The sequence below is a fragment of the Equus przewalskii genome, chromosome 3 (assembly GCF_037783145.1).
Source record: "Equus przewalskii isolate Varuska chromosome 3, EquPr2, whole genome shotgun sequence".
In the NCBI taxonomy this organism is placed as follows: Eukaryota; Metazoa; Chordata; class Mammalia; order Perissodactyla; family Equidae; genus Equus; species Equus przewalskii.
In genome coordinates this window covers 58,343,679-58,368,038 of record NC_091833.1, presented here as the reverse complement: position 1 = coordinate 58,368,038, position 24,360 = coordinate 58,343,679, and the positions used below count along the sequence as shown (strand labels likewise).

The 24,360-nt window shown below is 38.8% G+C and overlaps 1 protein-coding gene across 9 annotated transcripts in view; it reads left to right on the top strand.

Moving 5' to 3' along the window:
• The first annotated feature begins 3,277 nt into the window (after positions 1–3,277).
• Positions 3,278–24,360, top strand: part of MRPL1 (mitochondrial ribosomal protein L1) — a 59,261-nt gene continuing 38,178 nt past the window's right edge. For 2 of the 9 annotated variants that reach the window (XM_008517863.2, XM_070612767.1), the window contains exons 1-7: positions 3,278–3,408; positions 3,655–3,934; positions 4,019–4,368; positions 9,238–9,349; positions 19,597–19,855; positions 23,002–23,085; positions 24,207–24,278. In XM_008517863.2, coding sequence (XP_008516085.1) covers positions 4,338–4,368; positions 9,238–9,349; positions 19,597–19,855; positions 23,002–23,085; positions 24,207–24,278 — 558 coding nt within the window. In that variant the 5' untranslated portion in view covers positions 3,278–3,408; positions 3,655–3,934; positions 4,019–4,337. Of the gene's footprint in view, positions 3,409–3,654; positions 3,935–4,018; positions 4,369–4,571; positions 4,717–7,456; positions 7,512–9,237; positions 9,350–19,596; positions 19,856–23,001; positions 23,086–24,206; positions 24,279–24,360 lie in introns of those variants that run through there. The other 7 variants (XM_008517865.2, XM_070612768.1, XM_070612765.1 and 4 more) reach the window with 6 other exon arrangements.

The following is a 24,360-nucleotide window of genomic DNA, read 5'->3' as shown; positions in this document are numbered from 1 at the left end:
GATCACTGGCTACAGTATGGATGGACTTTCCTTGGGTCAGATGGCTTACACTGAGCCAAACAGCTGGGGCTGGGGAATTTTATTTATGTGGGGGGGGAAGTTTCCACCAGAAGCAGGTGTGAGTGGGACAGGAAGTTATTGATGTTTGTAGTATCTCTATTGAAAGATGGAGGTCATGGAGTTCATACCCAGAAATTTGGGGATCCACTTAAGTTGATTCTCTGTATTAGGAAAAGAGAGCCTATTCAAAAGTTTCTGGTTTGGGACTAATGACAGAAATGTGAAGTTTGCTCTAGGATATGTTCTAAGACCCTGCTACTCAAAGTGTGGTCCATGGACCAGCATCATCATCAACATCGCTTAGGAGCCTGTTAGAAATCAGAATCTCGGGTGCCAGCCCAGACCTACTAAATTAGAATCTACATTTTTAATAAGATTCTCAGGTGATTTGTAGTCACACTAATGTTTGAAAAGTGTGGCTCTAGGAAGAATTGGTTTGGTTTCGGCCTTGTAAAAGTTACCAAAGGCTTTTACTAGGGAACTCCCAGTAGCGTGCTATAGCCATGGGAGAACCAAGTGCTAAGTTGTCAGAAATTTTGTGAGCTGGTTGATTTAATGTTTGGTAGCTTGAAAATAGTTATTGTGAGAATATTTACAACATGGAGATGGGCAAATTCTACAAATTCATTTCTTTTGTACTGGTTAGCCAGTTGTTAAACATTTACCAGCATTCACTGGATAGTTCTAAATCCCCTAACTCCATCTGGAATTAAAATAGTCTCCTAGGGGTTTTTGGACAGAGAAGCTCCCATATATGGGAGGGCAAGACAAAATGAGTTCCAATTCTTAATCACACTTGCAACCTCGTGGCTGAGAAATCACTATTATAGACAGTTATTTATTTATGAAAAAATAATCAGAGTTTGAAGTAAGCATAAGGAGGGAAGGGAATCTAGGGGTTGGTAATACTTAAAATCCAGATAGGCAGACAGGCAGAGTCTGGAAATTCTCCTAGCTGACAGCTGGACAATTTTGGAGCTGAAGTCCAGGTGTGGAATAGCAGTTTCTGTCTAGAGGAGGGGATAAGAGTAGGTCAATTCTGGTCCTAGAGACACCACATAGGGAAATTTATGCTTTTATTGCCTATATTATATTGAGTATAAACTCATTAAACAAAACAACTGCTCCCTAAGTTAATGGTAGGTATGGATGCAAATGTTTCATGGTATTAAATGGGGAGTGGTTTTTAAACGTGGTCTCTGGACCAATACATCAGCATCATCTGAGAGCCTATTATAAATGCAAATTCATGGGCCTGCCCCAGGCCTATTGGATCAGAAACTCTGGGGGATGGAGTCCAGCAATCTGAGTTCTAACAGGCCTCTGTGTGATTCTCACGCACACTACTGAAATAGAAAACGTCATGGAGTTCCTTATTTTTGTTCAATAAGAGAATCCATTTTTCACTTGAACCCCAACTGGGAAGTGACTCTTCTTGCAAGGAGTTTCTAGCTCAACTGGAAGATGGTTGAGGAAGGTAGAGAACATAGGTCAAGAGAACCACAGGGCTGAGCAAACATTTAGAAGCATTTCTCAGGGAAATTCGCCAAGCAGGCAGGAAGCTGGCAGGTTGCCAAGACTCCTGGAGAGTATAAACCTTCCTAGAAATCAATTGGGGAAAGTTGAGTTTAAAGTGAACTTTGAGGAAGTGCATAAACACAGCCTAAAGACTTTCTGCAAATACTAATAAAAGTTCTGATAAAAAGAAAGCGACATCCTAGCACATCTAGGGACTAGAACAGCAAGTATCATATTAAGAAATAAGCAGATATTGGAAGAAGGGGCACTAGAACAGCTTATTCATTTTGCCTCTCTGGTTAAGTGCTCTCATTGGTTCCTTACTAATGGCAACATTGCACATTTAATGAGTATTTATTCTGTGCCAGATACTGTGTGTAAGTACCTCGGTAAATTATCTCATTATTGGGTCCTTTTCACAGATGAGGAAACCAAGGCCCAGAGAAGTATAGTAACCTGCTAGTAAGGTCACACAGCTAGTAAATGATGATACTGGGCTTCAAACCCAGGAAGTTTGGCTCCAAAGAACTACTGCCTCACCAAAATAACCTACTGCCTCTCTTCACTGAGCGGCTCATTATGTATTAAATATTTAGAGGTCTGGAGTTCCCATTTCAGTGCGGACTTTTGTAGTTTTTATAAGACTCAGGCTAAAGAACTTCTTATGTATTGTTATATACAGATAACTGGACTGTGGACCCAACCGACTCATGCCATCAAGTTCTGATGCTCAAAGTGGGCACTCAGGCAAGCTGTACCTCTCCAGACACTGCTTTAATAAGGCTACTACTACAAGCAGACTGCGTGTTACTCTGAGTCCCAACAGCGAACATTTAAATTCTGTTGTCATAATAGGAAACATAAAGAAGTGTACGCATGGGGGCCAACTGACCCCAGCTATGGAAAGGGAGGGACGTAGAGTCTGAGGACCAGCACCTCTAATCTGGGTATTAGTTTTTGTCTGAAATAGATTTGGTGAACTTGTCCCAATTCTGGCATTTACCCTCAAACGAAATTCATTTTTAAGTATCATGAGAGCAATGGCTGTGTTGCTTTTAGTCACCACATCAAACACACTGCTTGACACATGGCAGGCACTCACATATTTGCGAAAAGAAGGGAGAAAGGGAAAGAAGGGAGGAGAAAGGAGAGGAAGTTATAGAGGGAGATTCAAGTTCTTTGAGTTTTTTGTATTAATAGCTATAAATGAACGTGGAACTTTTGAAGTAACTGCTTAGGTTTTAACAGCAACAGGACAATAAATTAGAAAGCTTCATGTAGAGGAGTACAATATATAAATATGAAATAAAGCATTTGTGAAATTCTCACTTTGATCCAGGGCCACTTCCAGTGGGCAGCTTCATGGAAGCAAGTTAATTTTGCAGGTTTGCTATTCTAATTAAGTCACTAATTCATGCATGCATCTATTCATTTATTCAACAAACAGGGCCTCCTACGTGCCAGGTATTGTAGTACGTGCCTAGGTTGCAAAAATGGATGACTTGATTTCCGCCCACAAACAGCTCAGATGGTGATGGTTGCACAACTCTGAATTTTATAAAAACCACTGAATTGTATAATTTAGATTGGTGAATTGTATGGTATGTGAATTACATCTCAATAAAGCTGCTTTAAAACAAACAAAAATAGGTATATGCCCTGGATACTGTACAAAACCAGGAAGCGCTGGTCAAAACTCAGCCTGGGAAGAAAGGAAGGAGGCTTCATCAGTGAGTAAAGCCTGAGCTGAAATCTTTAAAAAAAAAAGTTACCTAGGTGATGTGGTAGAAGATATTCCAAACAGAGGGGACAGAACGAACAGCCATGGAGGTGAGAAACCGTGTGTGTGTGTGTGTGTGTGTGTGTGTGTGTGTGTGTGTTGGAGGAGGAGGGGATGTTGGCAAGGGGCTGAGGCTGGGGAGGTGGGCGGAGGCTAGAAGCGAGCTCCAGCGGTCACTGGAGGGTTTTATTTAAACTGGCAAGTGATACAATCCGTGATCAGATTTGTTTTAGATAAACCACACCCGACAGCTGTGACGTAATGGAAAGGATACTGATTCTTTTTTTTTTTTTCAGCCAGAATAACCTGTGCGTAGGTTTCAGATCTGCCATCTTAAAACTAGAAGTGTTATATAAATTTGTCAAGCATTATTCAGTTGATCTTAAGGGCACAGCTTGCCAGCAGGGGTGAAATGGAAAGCTGATTAACGCGAAGAGTAACTTAAAACCGCGCTGCTCCTGCGCTCAGTTAAAAGAGAAGTGTTGTCGACGAGCGGGACCCCCACCTGGGGTGGCGGTGAAAGCCTGGCCAATTTTTTAAGTCTTTACAAGGCCCGAAATGTGGTGGTGGAAGCTGGTGAGATTCTTCAGATTTTCTGTTTTTCATGCTTTCCTGCTTACTCTCACAATCTACTAAAATGAGTTCTCTGTACACTTGCAGAATCAAAAAGAATAAAACAGAGCATCGCCTTCACGACCTATTTTTCCAGGAAGGGCACATGTCCCTGAAGCTGGTAAAACTGTAGTACCGGAACCACGAAACACAGGTTCCTAAGCAGCACGGAAGAACGATGGTAACACCGCCACGGGGCAGCCGCGTCGAGCGCCCTCCCCAGTCAGCATATTTTGGTTCCCGCCCCTTCCCTCTTGCTCCTTCTAATCCCTTCCCCCTCCGCCAATTCCGGAAGGGAACCCTTTTAAAATCTGATCCAAGCTGGAGCGGAGGACCAATTTCGTGAACACAATCCGGAGTGGTCAACATGGCGGCGGCCGTTAGATGCCTCGGTAGAGGTAAAGCACGGGGTTTTCTGGCCTTGCGGGGAAAGTAGCTCCAGCGCGGAGTCTCTTGTTGCAACAGAGTGCAAGTCGCACCGTCCTAGGCACGGATCTGCGCTCGGGGCTCGAAAAACCTCCTGCTTTTTTTGGGCTCTAGTTTCTCCAGAGGGTCATTACTACTTAAAAGAGACCTTATTACAGTTTTCACTTCTTTCTAGAGCCGTCCACCTACGGGTGAGGTGGGAATGGGAGAGGGGTGTACGTTGACATCTTTCCAGCACCCACAGGGACAGAGGCAAGGACACGATTCTGTCTTCGGTACTGGGGATGTGGGCTGCAGAGGAAAGGAGTTTGATACCTGAAGTGAGTTCTGGTTTGGAAAAGGTGTATATCTTAGTGGCTTACATTTATAAACTTTAATAGTTTACAAAATGCCTGTTATTGCTTTCGGAGTACATCGTTGCAGGCGATTCCAATTCTTAAATTTCCAGACGTTGCCTAATTTACATCAACATTTATCATTTGGAGGCTAATTCTGTAGTACTACTTCGTAGCAGCTCTTTTCATCAGTTAATAAGGTCCAATTGTTGGCTTGGATGACAGCCCTTTTTTGGTACAAAGCTTTATTTTTGCTTTGTTTTGTGTTTTTGAAGCACAGTGATATGTATTGTTATTTAATCAAGATAGATCTTTAGGTGGAGGCAGCAGCCACCAGCATCTCCCCCATTTTGCAGAGGAAGAAAATGATCCTGTTAAGTATGTGGCCAAGTTCATATATAACTAGTAAGTGGCAGAGAAAGAACTGAAGCTTCACTCCTAAGCCAGTGATTCTTTTTTTTTTTTTTTTCAAATGCTTCTCACAGGAAAGCTCAGTGTCAAGATCTGCATTCTCTATTTGGGATAGGTGTTGCTTAAAAGATAGGGGGGAGGGGGAAGATCACAGCAGATCCCGCTAACTACTAAATGAGCAAATCAAAAAGTGTATCCTTACTGAAAAGAGACTGATGGCATTATCTTTATGTATGATAGAAATAACATGTTAGACAAGAAACCAAAAAGAGAACCAAAGGTTATCGCTTTCTTCTTGCCACATTTTCTTCTCTCTCTTAATTTTCTTTTTATCTCATCTGTTACTTCTCACATTACTTTGTTGATTCCTTCTCCTCTCCCCAGTCACTTCCTTGAAACTCTCAGGAGCCGGAATTCCATCCTTCATCCTCTAAATTCTAAATTTTTGTATCTAAATTTACTCCTCTTGCTGGCTCTCAGATTTATATCTCCAGTCAGACGTTTCTCCTAAACTTTAAATCGGTGAGTTTTGTTTTTAGAAGGAAGTTCCTTTTTTTTTTTTTTTTAGGAAGATTGGCCCTGAGCCAACATCTGCTGCCAATCTTCCTCTCTCTTTTTTTTTCTTTTTCTCTCCAAAGCTCCCTGGTACATAGCTGTACATCCCAGCTGTAGATTCTTCCAGTCTCTCTATGTGGGATACCACCTTAGCTTAGCTTGATGAGCGGTGCTAGGTCTGCACCCAGGATCCGAACTGGAGAACCCCAGGCCGCCCAAGCAGAGCGCGTCAACCCAACTACTCAGACATGGGGCCGGCCCCTCTCCTGAACTTTAGATTCTTAAACTCATCTGCCTTTTCTAGATCTCCACTTGTATATCTTATCAGCACCTAACTCTTGTCTAAATTGAACTTATTATCATAGACCAAAGTCTTTCCCGTCTCATTTGGTGGTAACTCTATCTTTTTAATTGTCCAGGCCAAAAATTCGGAATATTCTCAACTACTCCTCTTTTTCTCACACTTCACATTAAATAGTTGGCATATCCTGTTAGCTTTACCCTCAAAATAAATCTAGAATCTTGCTTCTTGTCATTACTCCGCTGCAACTACCTTCTAAGCTGCTACCATCCCTCACCTGGATTTCTCTACAGTCTGTTCTCAACAGGTAGTGAAATTGGACCTTTAAGAACTTAAGTCATGTTCCTACATTCACAACTCTGTAAAGTCTCCCCATTTTTCTAAAGCCAAAGTCCTTAGAAAGAACGGCCTATAGCTGTGCTGTCCATTTTGTTATCCATTATTGAGTACTTCAGATGTGTCTAATCTGAATTGAGTGTGTCAAATACACATTAGATTTTGATGACTTAGTACCTAAAAAATGTAAAATATCTCAGTATTTTTTTTTTTTTTTTGAGGAAGATTAGCCCTGAGCTAACATCTGCTGCCAATCTCCTCTTTTCGCTGAGGAAGACTGGCCCTGAGGTAACATCCGTGCCCATCTTCCTCTTCAGTATTTTGATGTTGATAACATGTTGAAATGATAATATTTGGAGGTATTAGCTGTAATAAAAATGTTAGTTTTTACTAATTTTCTTTTTTTTTTACCTTTTTTATTGTGGCTATTAGAAAATTTAAAATTACACATGTGGCTTACGTTATACTTCTACTGGACAGCATTGGCCTAGAGTCTTCCGCATCATGTGGTGCCTGCCTTCTCCCACCCCCATGCACCCAGCTGACCTCTTTGACTTCTTCTCCAGCTACCCTCTCCTTCACTCACTGTGCTCTGGCCACACTGGCTTCCTTGTTCCTTAAACACACCAAGAACGTTTCTGCCTTGGGAAGACTTTTTCTCCCAAGTCGAGTGGACCTGGAACACTTTTTCTAGATGTTTGCGTGATTAACTTTCTCATTTCTTTTAAGTCTTTGCTTAAATGTCACTTTTTTTAATGAGGCCTGCCTTCACCATCTTACTTAAGATTGCAGCCCACTTTCCCCTTGACTCTCAATCACTTTTATCCAGTGGGTGCCCCCACTACTACCATTTTATGTTTCTTAGTATTGTCTCCCCCCAACTAGGATGTAACCTCCATGGCAACAGGGATTTTTGTCTGTTTTCTTCACTAAATACTTAAAGCAGTGCTAGCACATGTTTTGTTGGCATATTCATTGTCGAATAAATGTATGAATGACTGAATAAATGGACCTTCAACAAAATGCCACCCCTCTTACATGTGTTATAATGAATAATATTTAAAGTGATTTGAATCCAGTTTTTGCTCTCATTTGTTCATATTTCTTTGCTTCATTCAACAGATGTTTATTGTGTCTTCATTTGCCAAATACTGTGCTGCATGTTGGGGACAGAATGGTAAATAAGCTAGACACATGCCCTGCGTATGGTGCTTATCATCTCCTCAGGAGCAGACATTAAATGGATAATTATTTCTTTAATTACAATTGTCGTATGTGCTGTGAGAGTATATGTGAGAGACCTAGTCTATTTTGAGTCTTCAGGGAAGACTTCTCTGAAGAAGTAGTTTATGTAGAGTCCTGAAAGATCATTGGATAATTATGAATTAGCTAGGAGAAGGGGGAGTGGAAAGGGGTAGGGAAGAATGTCACAGATGGAAGGAAGATTATATTTGAAAATCCAAAGGTGGTAAAAAACAGAGTGTGTTCAAGTAACTGAAAAGAGGCCAATGTATTTGCAGCATAGCAGGCATGAGAGTGGTATTAGATGAAACTCACTAGATAGGTTAGAAGTAAAGCATGGAGGACCTTGTTAAGAATTTGCTGTATTCAAAGAGCGAGGTGAAGACACCCAAACGTTTTAAGGATATGATAAGATTTTCATTTTTAAATCGTCCTTCTTACTAGTATGTGGAAAAGAAATGGAGAAGGCCAAAAGTAGAAGATAGAATAGTTTGGAGTATGTTGCAGTAATCAGTGTGGTAGATGATGATGGCCTGAACTATGGTGGTTATAGTGGGAAGGCAGACTAGATGCATAAGATCTAGGGAGAGTGAGGATTATAGTTAGGTGAGAAGCCCTGGGGAACTCTAACCTTTTAGGATCAGGTATAAGACAGTAAGCTAGCAAAGGAAATGAGTAATTTCCATCTCATTGTCAGGAAACCTGACATCGTTAGAAGCTTATTCATCTCTTTTGTTCATTTTTCAATTGGGTTGATCTTACATATTCTGGATATTAATCTGTTGTCCATTATATATGTTGCTATTATATTCTTTCAGTTTTTGGCTTGTCTTCACTTTCTATAAAGTATCTTTTGATAAATAGATGTTCTTAACACTAATGGAGTCACTTTTTGGTTAGTCCTTTTGGGTTTTGTTTGTGAAATTGTTCCCTCCTCAAAGATCATAAAGATACTTTCCTGTATTCTGAAAGACTCTAAATTTTGCCCTTCACATCTAAGTCCTTAGTCCATCTAGAGTTGATTTGTGTGTGTGTGTGTGTGTGTGTTTGTGGTGTGAGATAGGGATCTAAATATACTCTTTTCCCTACGGATAATCACTTGTCTTAATACCACTTATTGAATTCTTTGCACAGTGATTTGCAGTAACATCTCTGTCATGTTTCAGATATCCCTATGTGTATGGGATGTTGCTGGACTTCTTATTGTTTTATTAGTCTGTCTTCCTATACTTGTCCCAATACCAAAATGTCTTAATTACTGCACCTTTATAACAAATCTTGATCTCTGGTAAGGCAATTCCCTCCACTTTATTCTTATTCTTCAGAAGTGCTTTGGGCAACTCTGTGAATGTCTTATCTATTAAAAAAAATGAAATTTAAATTATTTAAAAAGTTCAGGATACATATACATATTCCATAATAATAGAGCTAACATACTCTGTTGAGCCTGAACTAGATTAAGTTAAAAATAAAGACAAAATTGTTCAATTAGATGTATTTACTTGGATTGAGTTTCAAGAAATGCAGTTTTCATTATTATACTTTTTAAAGGATAGTTAAAAATCACGAAATATTGAATATTTTTCCTTTGGGAAACACTGATTAAGGATATAAAAATTATGAATGTAATGATTGATATTTTTTATGTTTTTTCTTTCTAGTCTTGATAGCTCATCAAAGGCATAGTCTTTCCAAGATGCCTTATCAGACACCTCTTTATCCTTGTTCTGCATATGTTCAGATACCCAATAGACATTTTGCTGCTGCTACAAAGTAAGTATATTTTTGGTTATTTCATTTGCTATCATTTAAAATTTTGATTAAAAAACATTGTGCTTGGTTCTATAAAGACATACAGAGACATATAGTTGTAAAAGTTTATCATCTCTGCTTCTTTGATCTTATAATCCTGAAGGAAAGACATTGACTTATTATAATAATACTTAACATTTATAACACTGACATTCAATAACTAAATCCTTTCAGGAACCTTATGTAGAAACTATTTTTATTATGCTCTTTTTTCGAGACAAAAAGCAAGGCACTGATAGGTTATGTAACTTGCCCCAAATCACAGAGCTAGTAAGTGTTGAAGCTAGGATTTTGTGACATAATAAGAAATATATTGGTCTCTGCCCCCAGTTCCTGACACAGAGCTCCTAAAACCTTTGTAATCTCCTGAGTGGTAATGAGGCTAGGAGCAGCTTTTGTTGTAATATTTGATCTCTCACCTAGTTCCTGATACAGAGCTCCTAAAACCCTTGTAATTTCCTGGGTAATAGCAGTGTCTTTTGTTGTAATGAGGCAACTCTTGGTGGGCTCCTGGATGGGAGCTGGTCACCAGAAAGACCAAGCCATGATCAGAAGCTTGGAACTCTTAGCCTCATTTCCCGTCCTCCAGGGAGGGGAGAGGAGCTAGAGATTGATTTCCTAATTGGTCATGCTCGGAGAGCTTCTGGATTTGTGAACACATCCACTTGTTGGAAGGGTGGCGCACCCAAACCCAGTGGGGACAGAAGCTCCTGTGGTCCAGATCCTTCTGGACCTCATTCTATATACCTTTTCATCTGAATCCTTTATCATATCCTTTATTATATAATAAGCCAGTAAATTTTAAGTGTTTCTCTGAGTTCTCTGTTCATGAAAATTGATTTTATTTACATCCAGCTCTTTGCTAGATGGGAGCTTTTTTTTGTTGTTGTTGAGGAAGATTAGCTCTGAGCTAACATCTGCTGCCAATCCTCCTCTTTTTGCTGAGGAAGACCGGCCCTGAGCTAACATCAATAACCATCTTCCCCTGCTTTATGGGATGATTGCCACAGCATGGCTTGCCAAGTGGTGCCATGTCCACACCCGGGATCCGAACCACAAACCCCAGGCGGCCGGAGTGGAACTTGAGGACTTAACCGCTGTGCCACCGGGCCAGCCCCTCTCTGAGTTTTCTGAACCATTCTAGCAAAATTATGGAGCCTGAGGAGGGGATTCTGGGACCCCTTGATTTATAACCTATTGGCCAGAAGTACCCAGAGGCACTGACTTGCAATTGGCATCTGAAGTTGCGGCAGTCTTGTGGGAACATGCCCTTAACTTGTGGGATCTGATGCTAAATTCAGTTAGATAGTGTCAGAATTATACTGAATTGTAAGATACCCAGATACTGTCAGATAATTGGTTGATGTAGGGAAAAAACCCACATGTTTAGTGTCAGAATTTTGAGTAGAAGAAAATAGTTTCCTGTTTAACTGTATACCGTGTTCTGCATCTTGCTTGCTTGCTTTTAACCTAACAGTGTATCTTGGAAATTGTTTCAGATAGAGCTGTCTAGTCTTTTTTTTTTTGATGAGATATAGTCGATATATAACATTATATTGGTTTCAGGTGTACAGCATAATGATTCAATATTTGAATATGTTGGGAAATGCTCACCACAACCAGTCTAGTTAATATCCATCACCATACAGAGTTACAATTTTTTTTTCTTGTTATAAGAACTGTTAAGATTTATTCTCTTAGCAACCTGCAAATATGCAGTACATAGCAACTGTGGTCACCATGCTATGTGTTACATCCCCATCCTCATGACTTATTTATTTTATACTGCAAGTTTGTACCTTTTGACCAGCTTCACTCATTTCGCCCACCCCTTACTCCTGCCTCTGGCAACCACCAGTCTGTTCTCTGCACCTATGAGTTCAGTTTTCTTTTTTTTCAGATTCCATGTATAAGAGATCGTATGGTATTTGTCTTTGTCTGACTTAGTTCACTTATCGTAATGCCCTCAAGGTCCATCCGTGTTTCACAAATGGCAATATTTTATTCTTTTTTATGGCTGAATAATACTCCATTGTGTATATATGCCACATCTTCCTTATCCATTCATCCGTTGATGAACACTTAGGTTGCTTCCATGTCTTGGCTGTTGTAAATAATGCTACAATAAACATGGGTATAATATTTCATTGTGTGAATATACCATAATTTATTTAACCATTCCCCGTTGATACATATTTATCTTTCCAATCTTTTGCTATTACAAATGATCCTGTAGTGAATAATCATATACATAGATCTTGTCAAATATTATCAATTTATTTGTAATGTGAACTCAGAGAAATAGAATTGTTGAGTCAAAAGATGTGTGTACTTATAATTTTGATAGGTGATACCAAATTGCCTTCATAGAGATCTTGCCAATTTCTGTCCTTACAGCAAGTATTATAATGTCTATTTTCCCATATACAGCATAGTCAAAATTTTTGAACTTTGCCAGTTTGATAGGGCATAAGTTGTATCATCATGGTTTTAATTTATATTTCATTTACTATTATTATTGAGGTTGTATATCTTTTCACATGTTTAAGAGCCATTTATATTTTATTTACTGTGAATTTTCTATTCATATCCTGTTCCCCTTTTTTTGTTGTTGATTAGTAGGAACTCTTTGTATATTATAATTTAGCACCTAGCTGCACTGTAACTTTAATATGTCTTAACTGTTATGGTAGAGGAATGAACCAAGTGCTATGGGATCAGAGATGACAGGTCAGTTAATTCTACCTGGAGGAGAGTATGGCAAGAAGTATTTGATCTGGGTCCTGAAAGGTAGATAAAATTTGGCAGGGGAATTGGGAGAAAGGCATTTAAGTGGTACACAGGCATGAAAGTGAATGATAGAGAAGTAGTACTGTCTCATATAGCTTGAAGATAGGATGAAGAAGGAGGTGGCAGAAATGTAACAAGAAAGGAGGCTTTCTTTGCATGTGACTAGTATCTGGATTCTTTTTCGTTGTTGAGAAGTTGGAGGAGTATTGGTTGTACCAGTTTACATCCCCACCCAGCAGTGAGTGAGAGTGCCTACATTGCTTACAACTCTGGATATCATCGATCTTTATTTAAGTTACTTCATCGTATTTCTAATGTATATATTTTGCCCATTTTCTATTGGACTGTTTGTCTTTTTCTTTCTGCTTTGTGCTTTAGAGATATTGTTTTGATAATATTTTATCTTTAAATGTTGTTTTCTTTTATCCTATAGAAATTTTTCATTTTATGTCATCTCTATGTTCTATTCCAGTACAACTTTAAAAGCAATTTTCTCTCACCTAAAGAGGATAGCGTAAGGTTCCACCCCAGTAGTGTAGCAGTTAAGTTTGCGTGCTCCGCTTCGGCAGCCTTGGGTTTGCCAGTTCGGATCCTGGGCACGGACCTACACACCACTCATCAAATCATGCTGTGGCAGGCATCCCACATATAAAGTAGGGAAAGATGGGCACGGATGTTAGCTCAGGGCCACTCTTCCTCAGCAAAAAGAGAAGGATTGTTAGCTCAGAACTAATCTTCCTCAAAAAAAAAAGCATAGCATAAGAATTATATATACTTTTAAAAAACTATGAAAAATTATTAGCAGATAGTTTTTTTCATGTCTGACAATGAGAGTAATTCAATAGCTTGATGAGAATCATAGTATGCATAATTTTAGTTGTGGTTTTAATTTTTTAATGTACTCACTTTGTTGCTGTTGTTAGTGCTGTCAGTTAGATTCCGACTCTTAGTGACCACTATACAGCAGAGCAGAACCCTGCCTGGTCTTTTTATGCCATCCTCTCACCTTCCAGCACTCTATCAGACAATGCTCCACTCCTATTGGGTTTTCATGGCTGATTTTTTCAGAAGTGGGTGGTCAGATCCTTCTGGTATGTCTTAGATTGGAAGCTCTGCTGAAACCTGTCCACCATGTGTGACCCTGCTGTTATTTGAAATACTGGTGGCATAGCTTTCAGCATTACAGCAACATGCAGCCACCACAGCGTGACAACTGACAGATGGGTGGAGTGGTTCCCTGACCAGGTGGTGGTGAGAGCAGTGACTCTTAACCACTAGACCACCAGGGCTGGCTATACTGACTTTGTAATATACTAAAAAATAGTTTTTCCATGGCCGATTTTTTTTTTTGTCAGGATCTGAGACATGATAGAGGGCCTTGTGCTTGCTTCTTTCTTATTTTGAATCTCCTTAGTCCTCCATGTATGTCCATATTCCCATGGTTTGCCAATGACAGGTCCTGATAAAAAAGGCCACTTGGTCATCTCTGACTCTGGTTCTGTTTCTCTCTTGACAGTAGGTTCTTTTTCTTGCTGCTTCTCTGTCTCAAAATTTTTTATTGATTGCTGGACATCTTGTGTAAATCAGTTTAGACTGAAGTGCATAGCACTTGTACTGGAAATGCTCACGCCTCTTCTTTTGTCACAGCCTTGAGACAATCCAGTCAGAAGTTGAGCTAGGTTTTGGTTTTGTTGTTTCTATGGTTACCACCTGCTTCAAATTTCTGTACTGTTACCTTGTGCTTAGGGTGGGGGCTGTGTTGCTGAAATGTTTTTCTCAGTGTTGCTGTTCCATGCTCAGTTTTCTGCCTCACCCGGGCAGCTGCAGCTCCCAAGGGTGGGGGTGGGAGTGTCTCTCTGGTAAACCTCCCCTAGTAGAAGACTGCTGTCACTTGTTAGGTTGGTGATGGGTGCAGGAGGGATTCTCTGTTTGCCATATCCAGCCTTTGTCTTAAGTAGATCCAGCTGGACCTTGGGGACAGGCTTTTCTCAGTATTTTTGTCCCTTCTCCCCTTGGTATGTATCTATTGCTGGTTTTTTCCAGGAGTGTCCGGGCCCTTCCCCAGTTTTATTGGTAAAGGATGCTGTGCTCAGAACTGTTTCCTGCCCTTCCCACAAGTGTAGCAGGTCTAGTGGTTTTTTCCTTCTTTCTTTTCCCTACACACAGTGGGTATTTACCTGTGCTCTAGAGGATTTCAGGGTTACATGCCTTTCTGGCAGCAGTGGCTACTCTCCTCCATGCCTGCACCCTTGAGGGAGGCCTTCTGGGCTCCTGGCCTGCTCCAGTCTTTCCTGGGAGCATCTAGTGGAGGTCTGTGGAAAGGGCCTACAAATTGAGTGTGAACTCCCCCTGTGTCTGGATCTCCCAGGGGGTTATACTGTCACGCTAGCCCTAAAATTTTTGTTTTTTAATCTTTTTGAGGAAGATTAGCCCTGAGCTAACTACTGCCAATCCTCCTCTTTTTGCTGAGGAAGACTGGCCCTGAGCTAACATCCGTGCTCATCTTCCTCTACTTTATATGTGGGACGCCTGCCACAGCATGGCGTGCCAAGCGGTGCCATGTCTACACCCAGGATCCAAACTGGCGAACCCCGGGCAGCAGAACTGGAACGTGCGCACTTAATGGCTTCACCACTGGGCCAGCCCTCTAGCCCTAAAATTTTAGCTGATTTTTTTCCTTATCTGCTTGCCTTCCTCTCATATTCTGCTGCAAGTGAGACCATCCTGGCGCTCTGCCTGTGGAGTGGGGGTGGGGAGTATGGACTGACTCTCCTTGGATTTCAGACTGCTTAGTCGCCTGGAGATTTCAGCTCTATGATGCTTCAAGAAAAGTTTTTCTATCCTACTCTTTCTCATTGCTAATGCTCTTTCTAGCTTTTATTTCTTTATTTTCATTTATTTCTATTATTGTTGACTGGATTTTATTCTATCAGCTTTTACATTGTAAGCGTAAGCAGAGCTTCTGCATTTAGTTTAATGAATAAACCAGCATCAGAGATGTTAGTGAATTTATTTATGTGATTACTCTGAGAAATAAGAATTCCAGGTATTTGCATTTCCTTAATGGTTACATGCCCTAGGCATTTTCTCTTTAGTTGTGTGTAGTTCAGTTTAGTTTGATAGTACCCCACGTTGTGTTGGGTCTCCCCGCCCCCTGAGGCCCTAATTCCTCCTTGTAAAGCGTTCGCCAGCCTTAAAAGGACTAGGATCTCCGGGGTCACAGATCTTCAGAGGTCTTTAAGTGAACTTTATTATAGCACTGATTTTTTTCTTACCTTGTTTTATTTGGGTACGACCCAAATGGAATTATTTTTCCTTTCATGCTTCTGGAGTTAGGAGACAGATGAGGCAGGGAGAAAGTTATTACCTGAGTACAGTCCCTTATTACTCATTTAATCTGTGTGGTTTAGTTACCCAGGTAACTGCAGTTAAATTCGATTCAGAATGCCAGATGTTTCTCCTTCACCTTCCCAAAAACCTTTCCAGTATGATTTATTTTAGTTCCTGAGAATCATAGTATTTGAGCTCTCCTGATAGGGCCTTCCATAATTGCATGAACAGCAGAGTTCTTCTGGATGTGATTCCTCTGAGTAAAGATAGACATTTTTTGGAGGGTCATGGAAAACAGTCAGTGGATCTATAAAATTAATTATTATTGACTGATTTTATTGAATTGCGTTTTTTTTTATTTTTGAAGAAAATGTTTTCATTGGAGTCCTATTTGATCTGGGTTATAATGATTTTATACCTTTTTTTTTTTTTTTACTAAAACAGTGTTCCATCTTTAACTTAAAAGTATTTTCACTGAATCACCTCAAATATTTTGTGAAACAAATTCCAAAGAATAAATAAGTAAATTGCTGTATACCCAACTCAGTCTCTTTATTGGGTTTTGCAAATATTTATTAATTTAAAAATCATATTTCAGCCCCCGGGGTTTTCATATTAATTGCAAATTAAGTGGGCAGATTCAGCCATGATTAAAAATTTAGTGGAGAAATCAGCATTTATGTAAAGTAAATCTGTAGGTTCCAGCTAGGACACTTATTCATTTTGTTTCTTTTAGGTAGAGAATGTATGACTAAAACAGGCTCTCCAGGCTCCTTCCTCTATTGGCCTCACTGCTCTTTTATTAAATATAAAACAAAAATGTGACTGCTCCAGTTTGGAACATTTTAGGATTTTGTGGAGTTCTTCCAAGGTAGCTATTGAGGCGCGTTGCATCCATCCACTTGGGCACCTGCTTGGACTTGCTGTCGTCAGTCCAGAAGGACACCTGTGTCCCATTAAAAATGAGCCTTGTCATTATCTGCTGTTCTGTTGAATTGCTTGTTAGGTGGGAGGATACTGTTATTAGTTGTGGTAATAAGAATTCATTGAGTGCTAAAAGTGAGAATAGAATTATGCATTGGATTGGTTTTTGAGGTTCTTTTTTCAAAAATTGTTTTACTGTCATTCATTTCTTTCACATGAATTTTATAAGACCCCATAGTAGTTTTCTATGGCTGCCATAACAAATTACCACAAACTTTGTGGCTTAAAACAATGCAAACTTCTTATCTTGTAGTTCGGAAGTTTGACACGGATCTCACTGGGCCAACGTCAAGGTGTCAGCAGGGCTTTGTTCCTTTCTAAAGGCTCCGGGCGAGAGTCTGTTTCCTTGCGGGGCCCAGCTTCGAGAGGCCACCCCTATTCCTTGGCTCGTATTTCCCCCTTCCTCCATCTTCAAAGCCAGGAACAGCAGATTGAATCTCTTTCATGCTCAGATTTCTCCTGTCTCTTCCCATCTCTCTCAGATGCAGGTGGGAAAAGGGAAAGTTTCTCTGCTTTTGGGGGCTCATGTGATTAGATTGGGCTCACTTGCATAATCCAGCCTGATCTCTGCATCTCGAGGTCTTTAACCTTAAATATATCTGCAAAGTCCTTTTTGCCATGTAGATATGGACATCTTTGGGAAGCCATTATTCTGGCTACCACAGAACCTAAATATCTTTCTAGAATATTATTTCACGAATTTAAAACTTTTATATTTAAAAGATTATAGGTGTGATTTGAATTAATGCTGAGAAAATATATCATATCACCTCTAATTCTGTCTTCTCGGCTTCAAACTCTTACCTGCAATTACCTGTTGATTGTGTTTTCTTATTTTGTAATCACCTTGTTGACTTCTGCTATGTAACAAACTGCTCCACTATTATTTATCATTGCTCACACGTCTCTGGGTCAGCTGATCTAAGCTAGTTTTGGATGGGTGTCTCTGATGACCTTGGCTGGGCTCCAGTCTGCAGGTGGCTGAGAATTGTCTAATCTAGCCCAGGGCTCTGGAGGCAGCTCTGTTTCACATATCTCTCATCCTCCCACCTTTGGGCTAGCCCAGGCATGTTCTTATGAAAATGGCAGAAATACAAACATACAAGTGGAAACATTAAGCCTCTTAAGGCCTAAGCTTTTAGTTACTTTTGCTTTATTCTGTTGGCCAGACTAGCCACATGGCCAAATCAAGGTACTAGGAAATATACTCCATTCTTTTAAGTGAGAGGAACTGCAAAGTCACTTAGCAAAGGGACTCTAATTGAGAGAGGCGTTAAAGAATTGGGGCCAATTGATGCAACTAACCCCACACTCAAACTCTATTCTCCCCAAACTGAACTCACCTCTGTGACTGTCTCCCTCCCAAGAAACCTGTTTTGCTTGCTTGCTTTCTGTTTTTAGTTAATGATACTCTCTATGTTTAGTCACCCAAGCCAGAAATTTAAGAACTATTCTAGAGTCTTCTCTTTTCCTTTTCCCTATCTTCAGTATTTACCTTGTAAATACCTTTCTAATCTCTCATCTTCTCCAGCCTATTCCCTTCACTGCTCTGGTTCAGGCTGTCATATCTCCTTGATAAGGAAGGGAGGGAATAGTGTCTTAATCATCTCCAATCCAGCTTCCTTCAAATCCATCCCTTATATTGCAGCCTGAATACTCTACCTGAAATGCAGACGCCACTCTCACTAGAGGAGGTCCTCCGTCATCCCTAATCTCCTGTCATCCCTAATCTCATTCATCATCTGCTCTTTCCGCCTTTTGCTTTACCTTTAGTTCAGGAGTCAGCAAAATATGGCTAGTGGGGCAAAAAATTTGGTCTGCCATCAATTTTTGTAGGGATCATGAGCTAAGAATGGTTTTTACATTATTAAATGCTTAGGGAAAAAAGGAAAATGAACAGTATTTTGTGACACATGAAAATTAGAAAATTTAAACCAGTCTTCATGAATAAAGTTTTGTTGGAACACAGCTACACTCATTCGTTTTATTGTCTATGGCTGTTTTTACATTACAATGGCGGGATTGAGTCGTTGAGACAAGAGCCCGTAAAATATTTGCTGTCTGGTCCCTTATAGAAAAAGTTTGCCAACCCCTGCTCTAGTCAGTTAGAATTTAGAAAAGCTCCCCTTGTGTACAACTCTATTTCACGCCTCAGTACTTTCATTGTGTTGTTTCTTTGCCTGGCTAACTATTTTTTTAAATAATAGCTTTATTGAGATATAATTTACATACTATACAATTCACCCATTTAAAATGTACATTTCAGTGGTTTTTAGTATATTCACAGAGGTGTGCAGCAATCACCACATCAGTTTTAGAACATTTTCATTATCTTCCCCAAAACCCCATGCCAATTAGAAGTCACTCCCCATTTTCCTAAACCCCTCCCCCACCCCTAGATAACCATTAAATCTACTTTCAGTCTCTATAGATTTGCCTATTCTTGGTATTTTATATAAATGGAACCATACAATATGTAGTCTTTTGTGACTGCCTTCTTTCACTTAGCGTAATGTTTTTAAGTTCATACATATTGTAACATGTGTCAGTACTTCATTCGTTTTCATTGCTGATTAATATCCCATTATATGGATACACCACATTTTATGTATCCGTCAGTTGATGGACATCTGGGTTGTTTTGACTTTTTGGCTACTGTGAGTAAAGCTGCTATGAACGTTTGTGTACAACTTGTTGTGTGGTTGTATGTTTTCATTTCTCTTGGTTATGGGCTAATTCTTCTGCATCCTACAAGAATTAACTTTGGAGTCATCTCTTCCAGAACTCTTCCCTAGCCTCCTAGGCTGGGTTAAATATCTTTTCCCTACAGCTTGACTAACACTCTCATAGTACTTACCACATTATATTGAAATTATCTGTTTACATGTCTGTCTCTTCTGCTCTAAGTTTCTGGAGAGTAGCATCAGTGCCTCACCCAACTTTTTATCAACTGCAAAAAGTACAAAAACTGTGTAATCTATGTTTTGAATTAAAATAAACTGTGTTTTTGTTATTTTTTCCATCTTCTGTACATTGGCTTTTTTTTTTTAAGTCTCTTGGAATACATATTGACATAACTGATCTTGAATTTATCTTTTTTTTAGGCCTGCAAAGAAAACAAAAAAAGGTGCCAAACAAAAAACATTGGAAGAGAAAAAAGATGAGATAGAAAAAATAAAGTCATACCCCTTTATGGAAGGCGAGCCTGAGGATGATGTCTACTTAAAACACTTATATCCAAGGCAGATATATGATGTGGAAAAAGCTATTCACTTACTTAAGAAATTTCAAATTCTGGACTTTACTAATCCAAAGCAAGGTGTTTATCTTGATTTGACGTTGGATATGGCACTGGGGAAGAAGGTATGTAGACTCAATTAAAATAAATTTATTTGCAAACAGTAGCTATATGAATTTCTATTCCTAAATTTTTAAAATTCTTGTCTCCTATAATAATTTTTAGAAAATTTTATGCTCTTTCTATACTTTAGAATGAAAAATATTTTTGTTTGTTTTTTAATTTTCCAAATATATAATGTTTGTTGACATAAAGTGACCAGCAACCTTTCTATAGATAAGAAGGGAAAGGTGAGTTTTACTTGAGCCAGGATCACTTGAGTGAGGATTATAACCTGGGAAGGCAGTTTCCACAAAGGAAGAAAGCACTCTGGGCAAGCATGGTTTTCAGTACAGTCTTACATCTTTTTAGAGCAGAGAATGTGCAGTAAACACAGGATACATATTCATCAAAGTTTCAAAGAGGGATTCAGTTGCAAATTGACAGGTCAACATGACCCTGATGTCCAGAAAGGGACAAATACAAGCCTTACCCATAGAGTGTTACTGATACTGGCATAGGAGGGGGAGTATGCACTCTTATCTTAAGAGAGTGCTTTTTTTTCTTTTTTCAGCTGAGGAAGATTAGCCCTGAGCTAACATCTATTGTCCATCTTCCTCTTTTTTTTTTTTTTTTTTTTTAAATATGTGGGTTGCAGCCACAGCATTTCTGATGATGATGAGTGCTGTAAGTCTGCACTCGGGATCCAAACCTAGGAACCTGGGCTGCCAAAATGGAGCACCCTGAAAGTGCATTCTTGACTTTAATGGTTAAAGCAGATATACGATGTATGTTTGATAGGCTGTAAGTCAGGGTTCTTTAGTTCAAGCCAAGTCTGTTTTGAACCAGAATAGCTAACCCATATACCCGAGTATGTGAAAATCTCTTGACATGTTGAACATACTCTGCAGAGTTGATGAATATATTTCTCCTCTTCACCTGAAAATCAATGGTATAAAGTTCAATGAAAGTGGTGTTAAAATTAATTGAGGTGTTACTGTAACTTTGAAAAATGACTTAAGCTGCCTGGGTGTTGTGTTCCTTCTCTGTAAAGGAGGGTTTCGGACTAGCTCAGTGGCCTTCAGATGTGTTCCTCACAGTCTTGGGTTGAGACTAAATTTGCATGGGTGGGGTGCCAAGCTGCTCACTTTTGCTTCCACCAAGCCTCTCTCCTTTATCTGTTTATCTGTTGCAGTTCCATGGAAGACTTTTGTTTATAAAACTCTGAAAGTAGGAAAAACACTAGCTCTAAATTTTGTAAACTTCTCATTTAAGAAATCTAATTTTCTTGGAAATTGTATTTTAATTCTTATTCTGATGATGTCTTTTTTTGGTCAAACTAGAAAACAAGTTTTTGAATACAGTTTAACAACCTCAACAACAGCAGCCATAATTGAGCACGGAGGAGGAGGCAGTACAGTGTGGTGCTAAAGAGCGTGGGCTCTCGAGTCAGATTCCAGTACAGGCCAGAATCCAGGCACCACCAACTTGCTCTTTGACCTTGGGTTTCTGACTTACCCTCTTCAAATCTCAGTTTTTTCATCTCTTTATAAAGGGAGATAAAATGCTTAGTTCATATGGTTCTGGCGAGGATTAAATGAGATGGTAAATGTAAAGGACTTGGTAAGTGTTTAATAATAACAATTGACATTTATTGAAACTTTCTATGTACCAACCACAGTGCTAAACGCTTTGCATGCAGTTTTTCGTTTAATCCTGTAATCTTAGAAGAGGAAGCTGAGACACAGAAACTGAAGTAACTTGTTCAAGGTCACAGAGCAGAGGGTAGAGTTAGGATTTGAAGCAAAGTCTGTCTCATGTCTTAGTTCTTATTAATTAGAAACAGTTTATACCAGCTATGTTGTAATTTCATTCTATACTGTAGGGTTACTGTTAGTTCTCTTATTTTAAAAATGTTGTAGTATCCAAGATCACTTTCTCAGTCAACTATTAATGTAGTTCACAATGAAGTCTTGTAGGACCACAAGCTTCATTTCATAAATGGAAGCCACTTGTAAACTAGTAGCATTGAGGGTACTGTTGTCTTCCTAAGACATTTTTCACTTTTGATAGAGTGCTTGCCCAACAAGCCAGTATCCCCCAGGGGATGCTGTTATTGAGATTGTTTGCCATTGAAAATTTTACTGAAACCAGTTGTGACATGTTAATGGCCAAGGAATGCCAGTCAATAAGACTGAGTTGCATGTCTGATATAAAAGGTGCTTAAGAGTTTGTGCCTTGTTGTCTGAAAAGAAATCCTCAGGAGGTTATCTCTATTCAAAATAAAGTTTTTTCTAAAAATATAGTCTTTCAATCAGTTTTAACTAGGGAGCAACCCCTTTTCTCTTTCTTCCAGACCTTAAGGTTGCAGCAACATTATGGGCCCAGAACTTGTTTCCATGTGAAGTCTCCTTAAGAGATCTGAGCCACAGGCCTAGATAGATCTTTGACCAAATAACTGAACAAATAGTTCTGAGGCCCTGTAGAATATCCACCCGTGTTAGAGTCCTTCTAATGCATGCGGTTGTTTATTTTGAATTTTCCAACTGACTTCCCAAATATATCTGAAAGTGGTGGGTGATCCAGGTTGTTTCAAAGTAGAGCCACTCAGAAGAGCCTTTCAGGCTTGGCATTCTATCTTGGGTTTAGGGCTAATATGATCTCATTGTTTAAAGCCAGTCATGGAGATTATGGGTCACCTACCAAGAAGATCAGCTGGATATTATCTGTTGTTCTGTATGTAGCTGTATTCATGTCCTCTTTGATGGTTTCAAAAATTACATGTTCTTTTGAATTTAATTCAAGGTAGCAAACATTTACTGACATCCCTCATGTTGAAGATTTGTGCTAGGTGCTGGGAAAGATGTGGATATGCAGACAAATCTCTTAATATGAGAGACTGTGATGAATGATGTAGAGATAGAAGTCAAGTGCCGTGAGAGTATGGAGCTGGGAAGAGAGATTTAGATTTTCATTATGGTTTCTTACAAAAGAAATACAATCTCTTATGCCTTAAATTGTAATCAGTGAATAGTTCTGGATTAATGAGAGGACATTAAACATTAAAAACATGAAAAACAAAACTTGTGAGTTCTGTTTTTTATAGATGTGAGAGATACTAGAAAAGATGAATGAATTTTTCATAATTATTTTTTCATTGTTGTGTATTTAGAAAAAAGTGGAGCCATTTGCCAGTGTTCTTAGTTTTCCATACCCATTCATTTCAGAAATCAATAAAGTTGCTGTATTTACAAGGGTGAGTAAGCTTTGTCAACTTTTTATATCATTTAACTTTTTTTATGTATCACATTAATCAATAATTAGAATGACTGAATGAGTAGAGTTAGAGAAAATCCTAGCATTCACCTAGTCTTATTTTCCCCATTTGAAGCTCAAAGCAGTTAGATGACTTATTTGAGATTATGTCCTTAGTTTGAGAAAGAGCTAAACCAGAACATTAACTTCATCATTATTAGTCTACCACATTATGTTTCTCATGAGAAACTAAAGAGCAATATAGAATTTATTCTACTGTCTCATGCTTCCTACTCAAACTGCTCTCCTCAAACAACATTAATAAAATTATTTGAAAGCAGTGGGTTCACTTTAGTGCTGTGAACACACAGAAACACACTTTTAAATATATCCAGTCTGGAAAGTCAAGGAAGTCAAGGTTGTAACAAATATAGTAATACAGCTCTTTGTCAATCTTTTTGTATTATAAACGTTTTTTTATAATATGTTTATAAAGTTTTAAATTGTAAAGTGTTTTGATTCTTCTCCGTATACCTCACTTTCAAGGAATAAGTTCTTTACTTTTTTTCCATAAAAGTAGGGAATGTAGCTATTGGAATGCCACAAAATTTGAGAAACTAAGGGAGTGATACATTTTCAAAGTAGAACCAAATGGCATAAATGGAATATATGGAAAGAAAATAACTAATGCTTTGTATGTTTCTTTTGAATTTTCAGACAACAGACTAAATTTTGGTTCAATCATTTCTTAAATTAAAAAGCTTTTCCTCTTCTGTATTGGTTTGATAAAATGTTCTCCATTTAAGTTAGCAAAACTAAATACATACTTAATCTTTTCCTTTTGGAAGATGACGTATTGATGACATTGGAGACTTGGGTTGAACTGCTTGGTAGGTTCCTCATATGCCATTTTGATGTATTTCTTCATATGTTAGTCAAGAAATACCTTAAACCTAACTGAGTGTAGTATCTCTGATGCATCTAATTGAAAACTGATGCATTTTCAATTAACAGTTAAAACCACAATTTTTATTTTGAACTGTGATATTATTTCTGACAAAATACTTGAAAGCAGATTGAATTTGTTTAAAGATTGATATTCAAACTATTGTATTTTGGTAGAATGCATCAGAGATTAAAGTAGCAGAAGAAAATGGAGCTGCCATTGCAGGAGGAACTGATCTGATTCAGAAGGTACAGTGTGTTTTCATGTTCATTAGTTATAGAAATTGTTCTGTTGTCTTTGCCATCCATTGATGTATTGCATGTGGAACAA